The 18,847-nt window shown below is 24.6% G+C and overlaps 3 protein-coding genes across 4 annotated transcripts; all 3 read left to right on the top strand.

Moving 5' to 3' along the window:
• The first annotated feature begins 1,900 nt into the window (after positions 1-1,900).
• LOC126898927 (zinc finger HIT domain-containing protein 3) lies at positions 1,901-4,431 on the top strand. The gene is made up of 4 exons (XM_050673335.1): positions 1,901-2,061; positions 2,695-2,799; positions 2,859-3,001; positions 4,164-4,431. The coding sequence occupies exons 2-4, from the start codon at positions 2,735-2,737 to the stop codon at positions 4,337-4,339; spliced, it is 384 nt and encodes a 127-aa protein (XP_050529292.1). The 5' UTR covers positions 1,901-2,061; positions 2,695-2,734; the 3' UTR covers positions 4,340-4,431.
• Positions 4,432-5,018: 587 nt separating this feature from the next.
• On the top strand, positions 5,019-9,918 carry LOC126898704 (transcription factor SPT20 homolog). The gene is made up of 2 exons (XM_050673002.1): positions 5,019-5,300; positions 5,361-9,918. Exon 2 carries the CDS (start codon positions 5,406-5,408, stop codon positions 8,436-8,438), a length of 3,033 nt encoding a protein of 1,010 aa, XP_050528959.1. The 5' UTR covers positions 5,019-5,300; positions 5,361-5,405; the 3' UTR covers positions 8,439-9,918.
• A 779-nt stretch (positions 9,919-10,697) lies between these two features.
• Positions 10,698-18,710, top strand: LOC126898893 (CD63 antigen-like). 2 transcript variants are annotated; one of them, XM_050673287.1, is made up of 6 exons: positions 10,701-10,898; positions 14,001-14,189; positions 14,946-15,116; positions 15,676-15,900; positions 16,488-16,578; positions 18,321-18,710. In XM_050673287.1, the coding sequence occupies exons 1-5, from the start codon at positions 10,836-10,838 to the stop codon at positions 16,551-16,553; spliced, it is 714 nt and encodes a 237-aa protein (XP_050529244.1). In that variant the 5' UTR covers positions 10,701-10,835; the 3' UTR covers positions 16,554-16,578; positions 18,321-18,710. The 2 variants fall into 2 exon arrangements, with proteins under 2 accessions (XP_050529245.1, XP_050529244.1); XM_050673288.1 differs by lacking the exon at positions 18,321-18,710 and having other exon boundaries at positions 10,698-10,898; positions 16,359-16,578.
• The last annotated feature ends 137 nt before the right edge of the window (positions 18,711-18,847 follow it).

Below are 18,847 nucleotides of genomic sequence, written 5' to 3'. Positions count from 1 at the left end.
TTCAAAATTAAAAAAAATTGATTTATAAAAATACTTTTTGGTAGTAGAAATTAATTTTTAGCTAAATAAACCTAACCAAAATCTACTCTCATAGAAAAATTAGTTTATGAGAGCTACTATAGTGATTATGTGTGGTAATGTCCCATTGCTCCTAAGCAATTTTAATATTTACGAACTATAACTATATAATCTTCCCAACAAATAATGTTCAATAAAGTTTTTTATATTTCCATATAAACATCTCATTAGTGTGATAAATAAAGTTAAATATTGTTTTCAGTAATTGCAAAAAGTTTTCTCTTTGCGATTTCATTTACATCAAATTTAATAATTTTAAGCTTGTACGAATGAAACGGGCATAACTGTAAATCTCAAATAATTTTTGTTTGTTATATTATACACTAATTTCTTATGTAAAATGTTAGCCAACACCAGAATAGTTATTTTTATATCGATTTTTTTATTGTTTTTAAGGTACTGTTTTTCAGGGCCTACTTTTAAAGTTATAAGTAGTTCATGGATAATTAAATAATAATAACTTAACTCGAATTACAAATTACAGAAACAAAACTATTTATATTTTATTTTCAATTAGTTGTTTAAGGATATTTTGAAAAATTACTCGTTACTTTATATTGAAAGTTTACACTGCCATTAAGTGGCTTATTTAGAATTTTATATAGCATTGGTATGTAAAGAAATCCGATATGACCATTTTAACAGAACTTTCTTAAGTAACTTTTTCGAAACAAATTCAAAAAATACGTATGGGAGTACTATTTATATTAAAAAAAATCCAGCACAGGGGGGTTGCGGCACAGTGGTGACGTGGTATAGATGGATCAAGTATAATGATATCTGACAGTGATTATAAAAAAAAAACGTTTCGATGCAAATCTTTAGATAGTGTTTAATTTAAAAAAATTGGTGTATTATTCTAAAAGCTACATGATCTGCTAGTTCCTTATTAATATCCTGATTAAGATAAAGTATGTCGAATAAAAAAGAAATTATTAAAAAATATTATTTCTCATAAAAAAATTGTATTGATCCATATATTTTACAAAAAGTTTTAGCCTTTTAAAGTAAAAAATGTAAAATATAAAATCAAGAAATTTTACACAAAAATAGCATTCGTTAGCCATTTTCACCACGAAGACAAGTCCAGAGGTCAAATTTTTTTTTTTCAAATTAAAGTATATTACATTACTTTTAATTTAAGATATATATAGAAGTGTCAGACCTTCAGGACACATTTTCAAAAGTTAAGTTGAAAAAGTTAATTTTTTGTAAAAAAGTTGTCATTTTAAATCCCCCCCTGTGGGCAGGTTAAGTGTTAGATTTACAAAAAAATATATACCAAATGATAGATAAAGACATCAAGCATCTATAAAAAAAAAATTGAAAAAATTTCGAAAATTAGCGATTTTTAAATTTGTAATTTTTTTAGAGGTTTCCCCCACTTACGGGGAACGAGGGAAATTTTTTCAATTTTTGAGGGTAATGTCTTCGACTAGATACGATTTGTGATCTTTTGACGTATCGTTGAAAGAAGTCCGTTCGGTGAGAGCTGAGAAAAAGTGGTAACAGACACAAAAAAAAAAAATAATAAAAAAAATAAACACATCTTAATAAAACCAATACCTTCTCGCTTCGCATTGAAGCTAAAAATCAGCATGCACTCTAAGAAAACAGTTTTTTTTGCGAAAATACCACTGCATACAAAATAAATTACTAGAAATATTACAAACGAAAATAAAATGTTGTCATTTAATTACCCATTTAGTCAATAAAAATTAGTTTTTTGGTTTGCTAAATATAAGTTTGAGACCACTGTGTAATGGTAACACTGACGTGATAGTAGTCGTCTAAAATATGATAAAATGCTAAACAATCACATGTCCTAAAGTGGTGATTAATTTTCTTTAAATCTTAATCATTTATAATGAATATTTTCTGTAAATAATGTGTATTATAAAAAGATTTTTAATTTGTCATAAATAAGTATGCTTAGAAGTTGTACAATAATTGGATTCGATAAAAAACTATTTGATGTAATTTGTAAGTATTATTTGAGTACTAATTCCTCCACTTCAATATTAATTTGGTATTTTGATTATTATTTGTCGCATAAATATAAACTTGGTTTCTTTAAAAAAAAATTATAATAATGATGTGATGTAATGCATTTTTTTAATAAGTACATAAGTTTTTATTTCGAACATTTAATATGATAATAATACAATAAGAACCAGAACTTTTTAATTTAAAATAAGATCTGCAAAATTTTCTAAGAAAAAAAATAAATTTACAATTACCTCATTTTTTACATTTACCACAATTTTTCACCCTAATCATAAACCTTCTCTATTTAAAACAGTTTCAATTATTATTTAAAAAAATGAATATATAGGTATCCTTTATGATTTTGACATATTCTTATACTTTTCTTATGAAAATAAAATTTGAATATAAAATAATTTTTCAAACACTAAAACTATGAGGTTACTAAAAACAAAAAATCTTGGTCATGGTACAATGCCCTTCCCGTAAATCTAATACTGATCTTAAGCTGAAAAAAATTTAACAACAAAAGCTTACATTTTTATTGTTTAAGCCTATTATTCCTTGTTGAGTATTTTTTAAAATAATTAAATATGGTATTTAATTAAAGAATATTTCAAATATTTCTAGATATTCTTCAAAATAGTACTTAAAATTTCAATTGTTAAAAATGAAGTGCTATATTTGTTCTAAAAATGAGTCAAAATATAAATGTCCAAAATGTTCTATAAAATAGTAAGAATAAAAATATAATAATTTTATAAGTTTTAAGATTAAAAGGTTATCATTTTCAGTTGTTCAGTTGCATGTTATCATAATCATTCATCAAAAGACTGTACAATAAATTCTCAATCTACTAATTCTAATGAAGATTTAAATATTGAACAATTATATCCTACTGAAGACACTATACCTATAGAGAAGTTAAATTTACTTTGTATGTACAATGTAAAGTTAATATTTTTTATTTATATGTTTATGTACAGAGTGCTATAGATCTAATGGACAAATCTTATAACTTTTGATAAAATTTAGATTCCACTGTAATATTTTATTTTATAAATTTACACATTCTAAGATTGCGTTAATATCATATACAGGGAATTGTAAATGTTTTGACAAATTCAATAACTTTTGATTCAATCAATATTTACGTTGATTTTTTTTTTTTAATTAATAATTTTTACACCTAGAAACTATAAAAGTATCATAAAATATAATAGTTTTTGAATTTATTAAAAAAAAATTTTAATTTGTTAAATGTAAAAAAAAATTTGTAATAAGGCCATTTTGTAGAGTAGATTTTAAGGAAAAATTTGATTAAAAAAAAATATTTTAATAATGCTCTGTAGTAAATTTTCTACAGCATTTTAAAATTTGTGAAAATTTAATTTTTGTATTTTTTTTTTTTTATATTATCAAACAGTGAAATATTGAGAAAAGGACAGAAGAAAACTTTGTTTTATTCCATGAAAATTTACACATCTATAAACAATTTTTAGCGTAAAAAGATTTCGTTTTCTTTTCTTTTTATTAGTTTTTAGGAATAAAAATTACTTATAAAAAAAAAAATTCACATAAAATGTTAATTAGATCAAAAATTATTGAATTTGACAAAACATTGTGGACCACTCTATATATAATTTTTATTTTAAAATAGCCAGTTTTTAGCACTTTTCTATTAAATATTTTTAGTAATATCAATAACAATTTTATAATTAATTATAACTAATGCTTATTTAGTTATAAGCATTTTAATATACAAAGTAATTTTTTTAAGTAAAATATTAGGCAATTATTAATGAGTTTTTATATAATTAAAAATGACTGGTTGATATCATCATTTGGACTAATATTTCAGTGATTTCAAAGAAGTTTATTTTGTTTTCCATTTTTTCCAAAAACAATTTTTTTTTGCCACACTAAATGTTCTTTTGTATTTTTAATAGTTATATAATTTACAGAATAAGTTAAATAAAAAAATAATCTTAATGACAATGTGAAGTAGATAAAAAATTACTTCTCTAGATCACAAAAACCTAATCTGTAATTGTAAAACCTATTGTTATATTATTTTTTGATAGCTAATTTTATTTTAGGTTATGATAAACAGTTAAAAAAATTAGTGTCTAATTCATTTCTCCAAGAAATTTTAGCTAAGATTGATAACAGTTCTTCTCCAAATGATGAGTTAGAAAAAGCCATGGCAGTACCATTGTTTGAAGAATTTGTAAGACGATGCCTTAAGATAGTACAATGTGAAGATACTACCTGATTTTACAAATAAATTTTCTGCATTTATTTTACTATAATTTATTAAGTTGTGAATTTGTGATGAAAATAAAGTTACTATTCTTTTGGGAGTAATTTTATAGTATTTTTTGTTTTATCCCTTGTAGTTTGTTCTTATACCCCCATGTAAAATTGCAAACAATTATACTGAAGGGCCCAAGTATAAGCTTTTGTAATCTCGCTCTATAAACTAAAATCGTAAGCCCCTCAAATAATAGTAACATACTTATATGTAAACTTAAGTTAAGGCAGTCCAGGCTTCGGAATATTAATTTAAAAATTTGTATTAAAAAATTAAAAAAACACAATTTTCTTATTAATTCAATTACCAAATGACTCAGTTTTACAATTCCAATGTTTCTTACATTTGTAAGAAAAACTTGAATTTTTATGTTATTATTATTACATCAAGTATGTCATACACAAAACAACACTTCAGTTTAACAATAATATTTTAAAGTATAAATAGTCAGATGTGTAAATTAAATTACTACTCCAATCTTGATGCATTTTATTTTATGTAAAAAAAAAATTAGAAACAAAGGTTAGTAATGACTAATTATTTTAGCCATAGAGTACTATATGAGTTTAGCATACAATCTTTTTTTCCATGAAAATGTGATATCTGATAAATATTTTCCGTATGTTCACAAGGTCGAGGTTGTTTTTTTCGCGCATTCCTTATTGATGAGGCGTGTTTTCGTGGAAAAATGCAGTTTACTTTTCGACTGTGAAATGTGAAAAACTCTTGTGAACCGTTCGTTTCTCAATGTCGTACAGTTTTTCAGTTTCGTTCGAATAGATTTTTATATTCGGTATATGCAAATAAGTGCTTAATTAATGTCGCAACCTGTTAAACAAGTACGCGTATGGTTTTTACTATTTTTTCCAATACTTTATCAACTTATTGACGTCTACTTATTTCTATGTATATAATCACATAAGTATGTAGCATATTTTATGTTTTCAAATAATATTATTACTATTAGATATTGTTTCTTTAGGCGACATACATTAGGCTTCTTGTAAAGGTTAATTAACTTGTTACAATGGATGAAAGCTGCATTGATCAAAAAATAAATGATACACAATCTGATGTGAAACAAAAGTGCATGGAAAATACTAATTCATTACCACTTTCTGGTGACAATTGTGTCAATTCCAAAAAAACTTCATTTGAAATCACTAGCATCACAGAGCCAAATAATATTGACGATAATGATGATGACTCACCAGATACTGAACCCCATTCTCATGACAACAGGGCAGATATCAGGCATGATGTAGATTTGCAAAACTATGCTGATAATATGGTTGTTTATAATACATGTAATGATATGGGTAGTTCAGCACCAGTTATACCCACCAGTTCTCAGTATGGTTTAGCAATTGTTGACAATTTAGATAGTGTACATTCCCTAGGTTCTACAAAAAATGATGATAATCATGGAACAGATTTGAGTTTGCAAAAAAGTGACTGTGATGTTAATGGATTACAAAATAAAAATAGAAACGAGCGGTTCAAAGTAGTAAAGATTGAAAGTACAGAACCTTTTAAACGTGGACGTTGGGTTTGTATGGATTTTTTGGATCATTCAATGAATCAACAACCAGGAAACAATAATAAATCATCTATGGTAAATGGAGAAAGCAAAACATATCCTCAAATAAATGATATTGAAACACCTGATCCTGTTGACAATGGTCATCATGAATGCCCAGAGTACAGAGTTAGTACTAATAATGTGAGTACTTACACTACTAATTGTAATAACTCTGATAATTACAAGAGTCAGACTTCTACATATAGTATAGTTGTATCGTCTGGTGTAACCACTCCTATTCATAGTGCTTGTGTTTCACCTGGTCAAACTTTACAAACAAATATGCAAGTTCCAGTATTGACAAGTCAGTCCATTATTTCATCTGTACAGGTAACTCAACCACAAAGTCTTTCCCAAGTACAATTGCCTACACAACATAACATAAGTCAAAATTGTATGCAACATTCCAGCTTACAACCACACCAACTACAGCAAGTTATGGCTAACGCTGGAATTGTTCAACCACAATTACAACAGACACAACCTACATTAGGTGTTTTACATAGTCAAAATCAACCTATTCAACCACAACCAATCCAACATATGAACTCTGTGGAACAGCATAATGTTTCACAATCAATTCCACCACAATATCAACCGTCTTTGTCACAAGTTAATTTACAACAACAAATTATGCAGCACAATATGTCAGCCCAATTTCAAAAGACATATGTACCTCAAAATCAATCTGTTTTACCAAATTGTGCACCATTACAACAATCTATGAACCAAATTATTAATCAAGTTCCTCAATATTATAATTCTCCTTCAGTTCAGACTCAAAATGTTTCCTCTGAACCGTCATCAGTTTCTATGTCTAATCAACATATTACTCCACAGCAGTTTCAATCAATACCTATGCAAACTCAATCATTACAAAACCATGTACAATTACAACAAAATCAACAACAGCTGCCTCCTGTTCAACAGATACAACAACAAACTAGTCAACAACAACCAATAGTTCCACAAAATCAAATGAATCCTCAAATTGTACAACAAAATCCACAGTTGACTCACCAATCATCAATTTCACAGCCTAGTCAATCTCAGTCAGTACCTCAACAAGTATCTCAGCAACATATTCAACAGTCACCACAAACACAACAAACACATGTTCAACAAGTTTCTTCATCACAGCAACAACAACAAGGTCCTCAACAAATTCAGCAAGTAAATCAACAAAATCAAAGTCCCCAAATTTCTCAGATTCATCAACAATTACCTCAACAAACACATCATATGACACAAATTTCTCAAATGACAAATCAATCCCAATCAATGCCACAAACAAATCAAATGCAGCAAATTTCTTTGCAAACTCAACAAATACCTCAAGCACAATTACAACAACACTCTAAACAAATTCAACAGGCCCAAATACAATCCCAATCCCAACAAATTAATCAGCAACAAATTTCTCAACAACAAATCAATCAAATTACTAGTCAAAATCAAATAATTCATCAAAATAATCAACAAATACCTCACCCTTCACAAATGATGTCTCAGGGACAACCTTTAAATCCACAAAATCAACAAGTTCAACAACAACAATCACAACAACAAATACAATTGACTCAGACTAGTCAATCTGGCCAATCAATGTCACAACAAATTTTACAGTCAAATCCAAATATGCCACAACAAAATCAAGTTATTACTCAACCACAACAATTAGGAATGACTCAGTCAAATACAACTATGGTATCTCCATCTCAGAACCAACAAGTTGTTCAGACTCAGCATATGCAACAATCAAACCAGCAGTATCAGCAAGCTCAACAAATTATGCAATCACAGGGACAACAAATACCAATACAAAGCAATCAATCAATTATGCATCAACCAACCTATTCTCAAGCACAAAGTTTAAATGCTATACAACTTCAACAAGCTGTGATGCAAATTCCTCCAAATACTGTCACTTCTAGCCAAATGCATGTTCAACAACAACCACAATTAGTACAATCAATGCTTCAACAATCACAAATGTCTATGTCACAAAATAATATGCAGTCACCAATACCACCAATGTCTCAACAGCAAATGACATATTCTTTGCAACAGCATGTACCTATTAATTCAAGTTATGTTGATAGTATACAGCATTGTTACATTCCTTCTCAGCAACAAATGTCTACTTATAAACCATTAGTAACAACGGTAGAAGCCATAAATCCACAACAAGAAGATAATATTAATGAAGATGTGGATAGCGCATCACACAATGCAGCAACTACAGTTGCTATTGATAATAAAATAGAACAAGCCATGGATTTGGTTAAAAGTCATTTAATGTATGCTGTCCGTGAAGAAGTTGAAGTACTCAAAGAAAAAATTGCTGAATTAATGGACAAAGTTGGTTTATTAGAAACAGAAAATTCCAATCTTAGAATGTTAGTTCCCCCAGAGATATTAGACCAATACAATCGTGAAAAACAAAAACCAACAAATAGCCAGTCAACTCATAATTAGTACATTTTAATAATTATGGTAATTATATACTTAAAAATTTACCACATTAAAAAAAAAAATTGTATAAACAGTGATTTGTACAGAATGTTAAAATCCTTAGTCTAAATTGTACAGTGTGATATACTTAATTATTTAAATTTAGTAATATTTATATTTTATAATGAATTTAAATTATTATTTAAAATAATAGGCCCAAAATTAGACTATTTTTACAAAATTATTTAGACATGTATTATATTACATTTTTTTTTTTATCTACAAAAAAGTAATAAGAAATTATTCAAGTATATATTTCTATATATATTATTTAGATGTATACATAAATTTGTGTGCATGAAGTTTTTATTTTAAAAGACTGTTCATAATAATTAAAATATATTCAATTTAAAATCAAGAAATAAAAATTGTATATTTTTTGGTTCTGCATACGAGGTTTTAGTATGTTTATCATCACTTGCAATGTTTTGCATAACAAAAATGACTGAAATAAAATGAAACTGTCTGATTATAATTAGGTTAAAAATTATATGAAAGTAATATGGTCTGTCATGTAAACGTAGATTCAACCAATCAAAATTGTACTCGTTTAAATATAATTTAATTAAAAAATTATTAACATAAAAATAAAAATAATATTTAATTCTAGGTTTGCTACATAAAAAATTAGCCAAAGTTTTTTATTAAATGGATAAAATATTTTTTTATTTTAAATAAATTATACGGTTTTAACATAAGTTGACAAAATTTCATCTGGATATATCTATTGTTATATAAATAAAAAGGTTAATCATCACTGTTGTTTTTTTTTTAAATATGTATTAAGTCTCAATAAGACAAAATAAGAATAACGTAAATTAAAAACCATCTGATTGTATGTAACTTAAATTATTTTAATAATACTGCCATTTGTAAATTATTTAGCCTATCAATAACATTATTTATTTTAATAGATTTTTAGTTTTTTGATTTAATAGTTAATTTTTATTTCAGTTTATCTAACTTAAATACTTAGCTTTTTAAAATTTATTATTTACATTATAACATTTTTTGTTTTAAAAAATTATATTTTATATATTATTTAGCTAATATTAATAATACATACATTATTCATCAGTATATAATCATAATATATAATTTATCTATGTATATATTCTTGAATTTTGTATAAGTATTGAAATGATACATTTTAATGAAATAATGTGAAATTTACTATTTATTATTATTATTATTTTATTTTTATGAACTCTTTCTTTGTCAATATTACAAACATTATTTATGTACAATTTATATTTGTTTCAATTATTAGGAATTGTGATAGTTTCAAATGTAAAGGACAAAAGATTTTAAGGCTTGTGAATGTATATTTATGTAACGGAAGATATTCGTTTTTGAAAATTCAAGAAAATATTCTTCTTTTTTTACTCCTATTAGACAATATTATTTAATGAATAAAGAAATACTTAATTATTTTTTGTTTCAATTCTTTTCTATTATTTCCCTTATCACGTAAATGTTGAGAATTTAAAATATGAAAACTGTGTTATAGACAATCATACTATTTTTACAATGATACAATTATCTTCATAAAGAAAATATTGATGGTAATTTTTAAATTCGGGCTAGTAAGAAAAATTTGGCACATAAAAATCACTTCGTAAATAAATTTTAAATAAGTTGCAAACTAAAAAATCAATTATTAGTAACCTTAATATATAGTTCGATTGATTTTTACTAATTCATTGTCTAATAAAACTATAAAATTTCAAAGGACTAAAAGATTCTTAACTCAGTTTGTTTACTAGTACTTTGTTTAACTAGTATAACTTCTCACTAGCGGAATTAAAATAATTATTTTGTTATTCAATGAAATTCAAACCTCTTATAGAGATTCCATAAATACTTAATAGTTGCACTTTCATTCAAAAAAGTACAATTTTACTAATAAATGTGCATAAATTATAAAATATCTTAACAAAATTTTAAAACAAATTATTTGCAATTAAAATTTTATGCAAAAAATAAGTGACTATCAAACTTCATACAACTATTCACCAGTATAAACAACCATAAAATATTTTTACGGTAAATTTTTTTGTAATTAGGCTGAAGTTTTTATATTTTTTTTTTTATTAAAATTGATTTTGTGTACCAGTGTTACGTTTTAATTTGAATGCTACACATTTGGTAGTTGCCACTTGTATAAATATTCAAAATACCATTAACATAGTAGGTATCAATTTTAGTTACGTCAATAATTGTGTATACGTGTAGATTTTAAATTTTTCCTAACTTAAGTAAAATCAATAATATAATAACAGTATATTATTTTATTTTAAAAAATTACGTTGTGGTAATTAAGTGAAATCTAAAAAAAATACTACTTGCCAAAGTCTAATCATGTTGGGCATGGCTTCATTAGCAATTAAGTATTTGTTATTTATTTTCAATCTTATAATATTTGTAAGTATAACTTAACAATACTAAATACATTCATTTTCGTTTTTAATATTTTTCATGCGTAGTAATTGAATAATTTTGTATTATAAAATTGTACCAAAATTATGTCAGGACGATTATGACATTGATCTTAATTGTGAATAGATTTTTTAGGCAATTACTAAAGTTGTTTTGCTTTATTCTCTGGGTACAATTGTGAAATGAACAGTTGAGAAATTTTCCGTTTTTAGTTACCATATTTTAACCTTATGTCCAAATTATCAAGTTTTTTAGGAAGTTAATCTAATTTTCTCCCTTTTTTTATAAATATATTATTATAACAATATATACGTACTCATTGTTTATATGAATGAGTATATTTAATTGTGAAGGGTTCTTGAAGCATGGCTTTAATTGATTTAAGCTGATTTTAACTCCTAGTAATAATTAAATAATTTATTAAATTAAGTTATATTATAATTAAGTAAACTTAATTAAATTATTACTAAAACACAATTATATCGTAAATACCAATATTATGAAAAAGGTAATATTTCCAGGTGATAAAAAACATGACTCACTTTCCTGAAAGATGTTGATGACGTTTTTTTTTTTGGCACAAATTTAAAATAAAATAAATTGTGGTCCTAATTTTTAGATATAATTCTAAAATAGAAACTTTATGCAGCGATTGAATAATGTGTACATGGATAAAAAAAACGAATAAGCCACATTAATAAGTGTTTTTATATCTATTATTATCCTCCTCAATAAGTTACAGCTTTTGTCATATGAATTATTATTTACCTAAGTTGTTAAAGAAATAACGGGGAGATCGAAATATAAAAGTAAGAAGTAGATAGTGATTGTTAATTAGCAATAAAAGTTGAAATTTAAAATTATGACTTTGTTAAATAATTATATAAAAATTAGGGTATTTTAAAAGAAAATGTATTTCTTCTCCATATTGTCTTAATTTAGTTGTTAGAGGGGTAGTAAGGGAGGGCCACCCTGAAGTAATGCCACACGGCAGTTCCAGGGCGGCCCACAATAATGCCTGTCGTGGAAAAAAAAAAAGGGGGTAGTAAGGGAATTAAAACTTCTCCCCAAGTCGAATTTCTATTGAAAAATTCTCCAATTAGGGAAGCCACAATGAAATATACTCGATTAATTTTATAATAATAATAGGGATTCAAATTGTTAGATAAAATCTGTAGGAGCATAATTTTTCTAATTTTATAGTTAGTTTTAAAAGATATACATTGTTTTTTTTTTAATTATTACATTTTAAGACTACATTGATATTTATAAAAAAATAATTTACTAAAAAAATGAATAGTGCAGAAGGTATTCCTGCGTAATTATTTTAAAAAACCATTGTATATTTATCGAGTATTACACGACAATACTTAATGACTAATTAGTTATAGTTATATATTACAAATAAGTTTAAATCATACCTTCGTTGTAAAATTAGTACAACTGTTCCACAATTATACCGAGTAAATAATTATATTATATAAGTTGTTTTGGATGAAATTATATAAAGTTGTACAGGTTAATAATTTAATTGTTTAAAGAGCACTCATACGTAAACAAAAATTTGGCCAATTAGCTGTTAGTTAGAATTCTTATGCATTTTTATTTTCATGTTAATTGGTTATCAATAATTATAAGTAATTTGTATAGAATATTGAACAAAAATATTTATACGTAAAACAAACGATTATAAATATTTTGCTTAGCATTTTAGTACTAATATTAATTAATTTTAATTTAATTATGATTATTTTCATTATAAAAACGTTGGTATTCAGTGCTATAAATATATTTTGTTTTTATCTTTTGGATGTAAATTATTTTGATACTATTACAAATTACGATGTGGGCTATTAAGCATTAGAAATAGTATTGGCTACCTTGTTGTTTTTAAATGAATAAAAATACAACTTGCTTCATACATATTTATGATGTGTATTATATACAGAGTGATTTCTTTATGAGTAGCCACTCAATTTCTCTTAAAATAATAAGTCCATATAAACATATATAATTTTATCTTCATAATGTATGTATTTACATTTAAATACCAAGTATAAAAAACATAATCATCAGTGTTCATTATTTAATTAAAATGTGTTCGATAATTTTTTTATTTTTGATATTTGTAAGTTACATAGTATGTTTTTCCATTTATTTATTACAGCAAAATTTTATATAATTATTTTTTTAATGGCAACATACATATTTAACTAGCTTATAAAATAGAAAATGATCTAATTAAGAACATGACTGGATGAAACGACTTTTTGACCAGTATTTCTGAAGTTAATAACAATATAAAGTAATGATTGGATGTGAGGAGTAAGAGTTGCTAATTTTGTCACTAGTCATTTCATAGTTGTACTCTTCCTCCCACCTATGTATAAAGTTAAGAATAACTTCTGAAGTACTAGTACAAAAGTTGTTATGACTAGCCATTTTCTTAATTAGATCATTTTCTATTTAATAAGCTAGTTTCATATGTATGTTGTCATTTAATAAAATAAAGATTACACTTCTATAAGATATAAGGGATAGACCTAAAAATTATTTTATAGATAAATGGAAATACATATGTAACTAACAAAAATAAAAAAAACGTATTCAAACAACTTAATATTATAAGAGATATTGACTGGCTAGTGTTAAAAAAATCACCCGTATACATTTATGTATACACATAACATTAATAAAATAAATTATATGGATAGCATCATATCATAATATTTTTTGTATAGGAAAATTAAAAAAACAAAAGTAGTAATTGTGATTAATTATAGAATTAAAAGTTTTTTTAATTAAAGTCATATTATATAGCGTGATTGATTTATCATAAACCACTCGTTTACTTACAAAATATATACAGTAATAGGAAAAAAAATTTGATTTGTTTTAGTATAAAAAAAACCCTTTTTGTATGTAGCCATTTCACTCTTAACAAGAAAATCTTTCATAAAATCACTCAAAGAATTTTTTTTTAATAATTTGTTTTATTTATAATTGCTAATCTATTTCTGTAACTACTCGCACAATCATTTAAAATAAAATGATTTAAGGAACTTTATTACTTATGCTTATTTTCAGTTAAGTGGAATTTTATTATTATCAGTTGGACTATCTATACGAAATGTTTATATTCAGTATGAATTATTTCTCAATGAAAATTATTTTACTGCACCTTACCTACTGATTATTGTTGGCCTTATAGTTTTATCAGTATCTTTTTTTGGTTGTTGCGGTACATTGAAAGAAAACAATTGTATGATGCATACTGTAAGTAATACAGAAAAAATAATATCTATGATAACTAAATTAGTAATATGCAATAGACAAGCACGAATTAAAACGTTTTGAGTCCCAGGGGCAAAAATTTAATAATGATCTCAAATAAAAAAAATGTCTAGTCTTTAGATAAATAAATAGCCTTTATAACTCTTTACACAACTTACACAGTCACCAACTCTTTCTTTACTTATGGCAATCCACATATTTTTTGTTAGATAAATTAATAGTATTAAAAATATTGAATTATAGCCGTTCTAAAAAGGTGTTATATTTACGTTGATGGATAAAGTGGATATGTAATAAACAATTATGTGATTCAATGTCTTAAGACACTGGTATAACTAGTGGACTTAATGCTCTCAATCCTGAATATCCAAAGAGGACCATTGCCCTTTCATTGATCACAACTTTAATCTTATTATTTATATTCGAAATTATGCAATGAAAAAAACAAATTCCCAAGTTGAGATAGTTGAAAATTTTTCTGACATGTATCCTCCTAACAAGAAATCTAGTTTACAGTTGTTTATAGTATCAGTTATAGATTGGCCTCCCTCAAAATTCTACCAAAAACCAAATTTTGAGGTTGTCACGCTTCTAAATCTCTTTTATGAGTCACTTTAAAGGAAATCAATTCATTTAACTAAAAAAAAAGTTAATCATTTGTATTTAGATAGAAATTTGTCATTTATTTTAAGATTTATATGTATTATAGATTTTTATAATTTATTTGTTTATTTACAGTTTGGAATTCTATTAGGGACATGTTTTCTAATGGAACTTACTGGAGGTTTAGCTGGATTTATTTTATCAGAAAAAGCTTATTCTGTTGTTACTAACAATCTTCATGATACCATGTTACTTTACAATAAAACAAATCAAATAACTCATATTTGGGATGGACTACAAACAACAGTAATTGAACTATGTTAAAATCCATTATAAGAGGAAAAGGTGGCCAGTTGTTGCAACTTTCCAAAAGTGTAACTAAAGGTGACAAAGGGGGTAACTTATTCTCTAAAGTTATCTCGGTAGGCTAAACAATCTTTTTTTTAAATATAATAGTCAGCCAGTTGGTTAAATGGACTAGGTGTCTCTATAAAAAATGTCTTCATTACGCCTCTGTAACTTTCCTTTGTATGAAATTAAAAAAACACAATTAACGTAATTATTAATTTATACATTGAAAATATAAACTTAAGATTACTTAATTTTGTTATTTTTCAGTTAATGTTAAGTACTTTAGAATTATATAAAAGATCAGGTCAAAAGTATGTCACATTATCATTTATATAGAAAACATAGCTTCAAAAAATAGTAATACATTTTTTTGAAATTTAATTTGAGTCCGCCGAAAATTGCAACTAATACCATTTTAAAGCTCTTGTCTTAAATTTTATTCACATTTTTATTACAAGAATAAAATTTCCATTACTTAAAATTGATTTAAATTTCTTGAATTATTTTGTTTAAGCTTCAATGTTGTGGAGCAGAAAATGTAAATGATTGGTATGTAATACTGAATAATAAATTACCCATGTCATGTTGTGGACCAGTTGAAGGAGCTATTGGTCAACAATCTTGTACTAAAGATTCAGATACTTTATATAAACAACCTTGTTATGAATCTCTAACAAAAATTGTAAAAGAAAATGCTAGTACTCTTGGGTGTGTAGCGATGGGAATAGCTCTTTTACAGGTATTACTATTATGTCTATTTAATATATTTTATAACTAATAAAAAAAAAAAATGTTTATAACAAAATATAAATGTAATTATTGACTATCAAGGGCAAGAGTAAAATTCAAAGTTACCTAAATTATTTTGAGTAAAAGTCTTTCAATAGAAAATTCTAACTATTTACCAATATTGCCTGTTAATTTACATTTTTATTGTAAATCATAATTAATTATTGTTTTAAACAGTTTAAAACAATAACTTAACTTGAGTAAAAAATGTTACCCAAATCAGAATTATTCGTATATCCCGGATGAATGTTATGTCTTTTGAGAAAGGAATAAATAGAAATACATGTAATTTTGCTCATTATACTAGGTATATAAAGTATTTACAAGCACTCTATATTAAAGGGGACTTAGAGTAAAATTTAACATTTGTCTGAGCGATCTTTCATTTTATACTAATATATATTTTAGGAAGTGGGAGTAAACCAAACTATTCATTCCGGCTTTAAAAGATAATGCAAACTATTTTAAATTTAAGTTTATCACATTACTAAAAATTTTATTTAAATAAATAGTAGTATAGTGTAAATTAATTTATAGATAACTGGTATTATGCTTTCTTGTTCACTATCTAAATCAGTAAAACGTAGTTACAATGCTTTTTGAGGAATGTATTTGAGAAAAGATATAAGTATGTATTTGTTATTTGTCATAGAGCATAAGTATGATTACATTATATACATTTTTTAATGTTAATACATTTTTATTTTAATATAAGTTATTAGTTACCTTATAAAATACTTTTATAACTTTTATCAAATATATTGTTAATTTGTTTGCTATTTAAGCTATGAAACCAAGATAACAATTAAAGATTTGTCACTAAATATTCTTTTCTGTATGTAAGTGCTATGAAAATAGTATTATTGATTTGACCATCAAAAATAACTATTTAATTTAATATTACATCCATATAAATGAATAATTTTTTTTAAAATATTTTATGTAAGAATTAAAATTACTTAAATTTTTTATGATAAATGAAAACTTCTAATGAGATATAAAAATTATGGCTAGGTATAATTCATATAAAAATAATTTAAAACATTTTGAAGGTTAGGTTTGGTTTATGCGATAAATTTTGGGACAGCCTAAGAAATTGGCTAGATTGCCTTCTTATAAATACTATTATATTCATAATAATATAATCATAGTAATATAATTATATAATTATATAAGTAATATAATTTTATTTAATAAATAATGGATACCTTAATTTGAATTAATATAGATGTAGATAATAAGGCCTTGATTCTATTAAGCTATATATATAAATAAGATTTATCTAGGCCTATTATAAGCTTAGCACCTACCTTATATTAATTATTTGTTAAAAGCATATTTTCGTTGTAATATACAAAATTTGCAAAATAATTGGATTCTCACAAAAATATAAATAGTACGAATAGGAAAGCAATTAGCAATTAAAGAAATTTCAATTTAATACTAAACTATAATTAAATATGAACATAGAAATTCTATGTCTGCATAAAAAGTTAAAATAAAAACTTCAAATATATTTTTGATAAATTAGTATAAAAACTAGTATTGATTTTTTATCTCTCAATAGAAATTATTTGGTACAATATTTCTTTCTTTAAACTGCAAAATATTAATAAAGTTAATTAAAAATTTAAATAATCATTAAAATTGGCCGTATAGTATAAATAGTACATTTGGAAAATGATTATACAGAGTGATCAGTTTATCATAAACTCTGAATTACTTGCAAAACAAATATAGTAATAGGAAATAAAATTTTGGATATTTTTAGTTACATATATTTCTTGATTTATTAGCTATAAATTACTGTTTAAAATCATCATCAGAAAATGATTATTGATAAAAATAGCAGCACTCACTCCTTACCTCCAGTCATAAATTTAAATTATTAATAACCTCTGAAATACTGTTCCAAATGTTGTTATCGACCTGGCATTTTCTTAATTAGATTATTTTCTAATTTATAAGTTAGTTAAATATGTATTTTGCGATTATAAAAAATAAAGTTGACACATTTATTAGTTTTTAGGGATGATTCTAAAATTTAATTTATAAATAATAATTAAAGAAAAATATTAGTAAATATACTAAAAAATCAAAAAAAATTTCCCCGTTACTATATTTATTTTGTGAATAATCGAGTGGTTATGATAAACTGATCACTCTGTAGGTTAATAGGATTCAAATAAATTATGCTGAGCTTTACAAGTTTTTTACAGAGTGAACCACAATAGATTATATAAACTTTATAATTTTATTTGCAGGCTTATAAAATTTATAATTATGGCAATATAATATATTATTAATACATATTATGTATTGTTAAGTTTATTTCTTCAATTTTTTTAATACAATAATTTTTTATTACAGATTTCATAGGTTTATTTATCAATATATTTTTATAATAATAATAATGTATTCTAGTATTAAAATTAATTCATAATGTATAACTTTCATGCAAGGAATATGAGTGATGTAAATGTAGAGTTCAACTATGGTTATAATCAAACTAAAATGATTAGTTGTACATAAAAATAAAATTATAAAAGAAAATTGTACAATAGAAAAAACTCAAATAGTATATAGTTCATTTTTTAATACTTTTTATTTTGTAATAAATAGAAAACGAAAATTTTAAGTTGAAAATTTAAGACCTTATATTCCTTGCATCTCATCTTTATTTGGATTTATGACTTATTTTGTTTATGGAAAATGATATCTATGTATATTAATAAATTATAACTTAACGACATGTCTTAATTCTTAGCAATTTTTTTTTAATGGTATTTTAAAAAAGTGCTATCTTTACAAATACCTACAAAAATAATTTATGTTAAAAATTTTAATTATACTTGCATGAAATATGTCAATATGTCAATATTTTTCTATAATAACCT

Source organism: Daktulosphaira vitifoliae, unplaced genomic scaffold, assembly GCF_025091365.1.
Source record: "Daktulosphaira vitifoliae isolate Bord-2020 unplaced genomic scaffold, ASM2509136v1 Scaffold_1, whole genome shotgun sequence".
Taxonomy (NCBI): Eukaryota; Metazoa; Arthropoda; class Insecta; order Hemiptera; family Phylloxeridae; genus Daktulosphaira; species Daktulosphaira vitifoliae.
This window is presented reverse-complemented; position numbering and strand designations above follow the sequence as displayed.

Coding starts and splice junctions, on each gene's coding strand:
- LOC126898927 (XM_050673335.1), top strand. CDS start 2,735: ATGAAGTGCTATATTTGTTCTAAAAATGAGTCAAAATATAAATGTCCA. Junction 2,800..2,858: donor CCAAAATGTTCTATAAAATA/GTAAGAATAAAA, acceptor TATCATTTTCAG/TTGTTCAGTTGCATGTTATC. Junction 3,002..4,163: donor AGAGAAGTTAAATTTACTTT/GTATGTACAATG, acceptor ATTTTATTTTAG/GTTATGATAAACAGTTAAAA.
- LOC126898704 (XM_050673002.1), top strand. CDS start 5,406: ATGGATGAAAGCTGCATTGATCAAAAAATAAATGATACACAATCTGAT.
- LOC126898893 (XM_050673287.1), top strand. CDS start 10,836: ATGTTGGGCATGGCTTCATTAGCAATTAAGTATTTGTTATTTATTTTC. Junction 14,190..14,945: donor ACAATTGTATGATGCATACT/GTAAGTAATACA, acceptor GTTTATTTACAG/TTTGGAATTCTATTAGGGAC. Junction 15,901..16,487: donor TGGGAATAGCTCTTTTACAG/GTATTACTATTA, acceptor ATTAATTTATAG/ATAACTGGTATTATGCTTTC.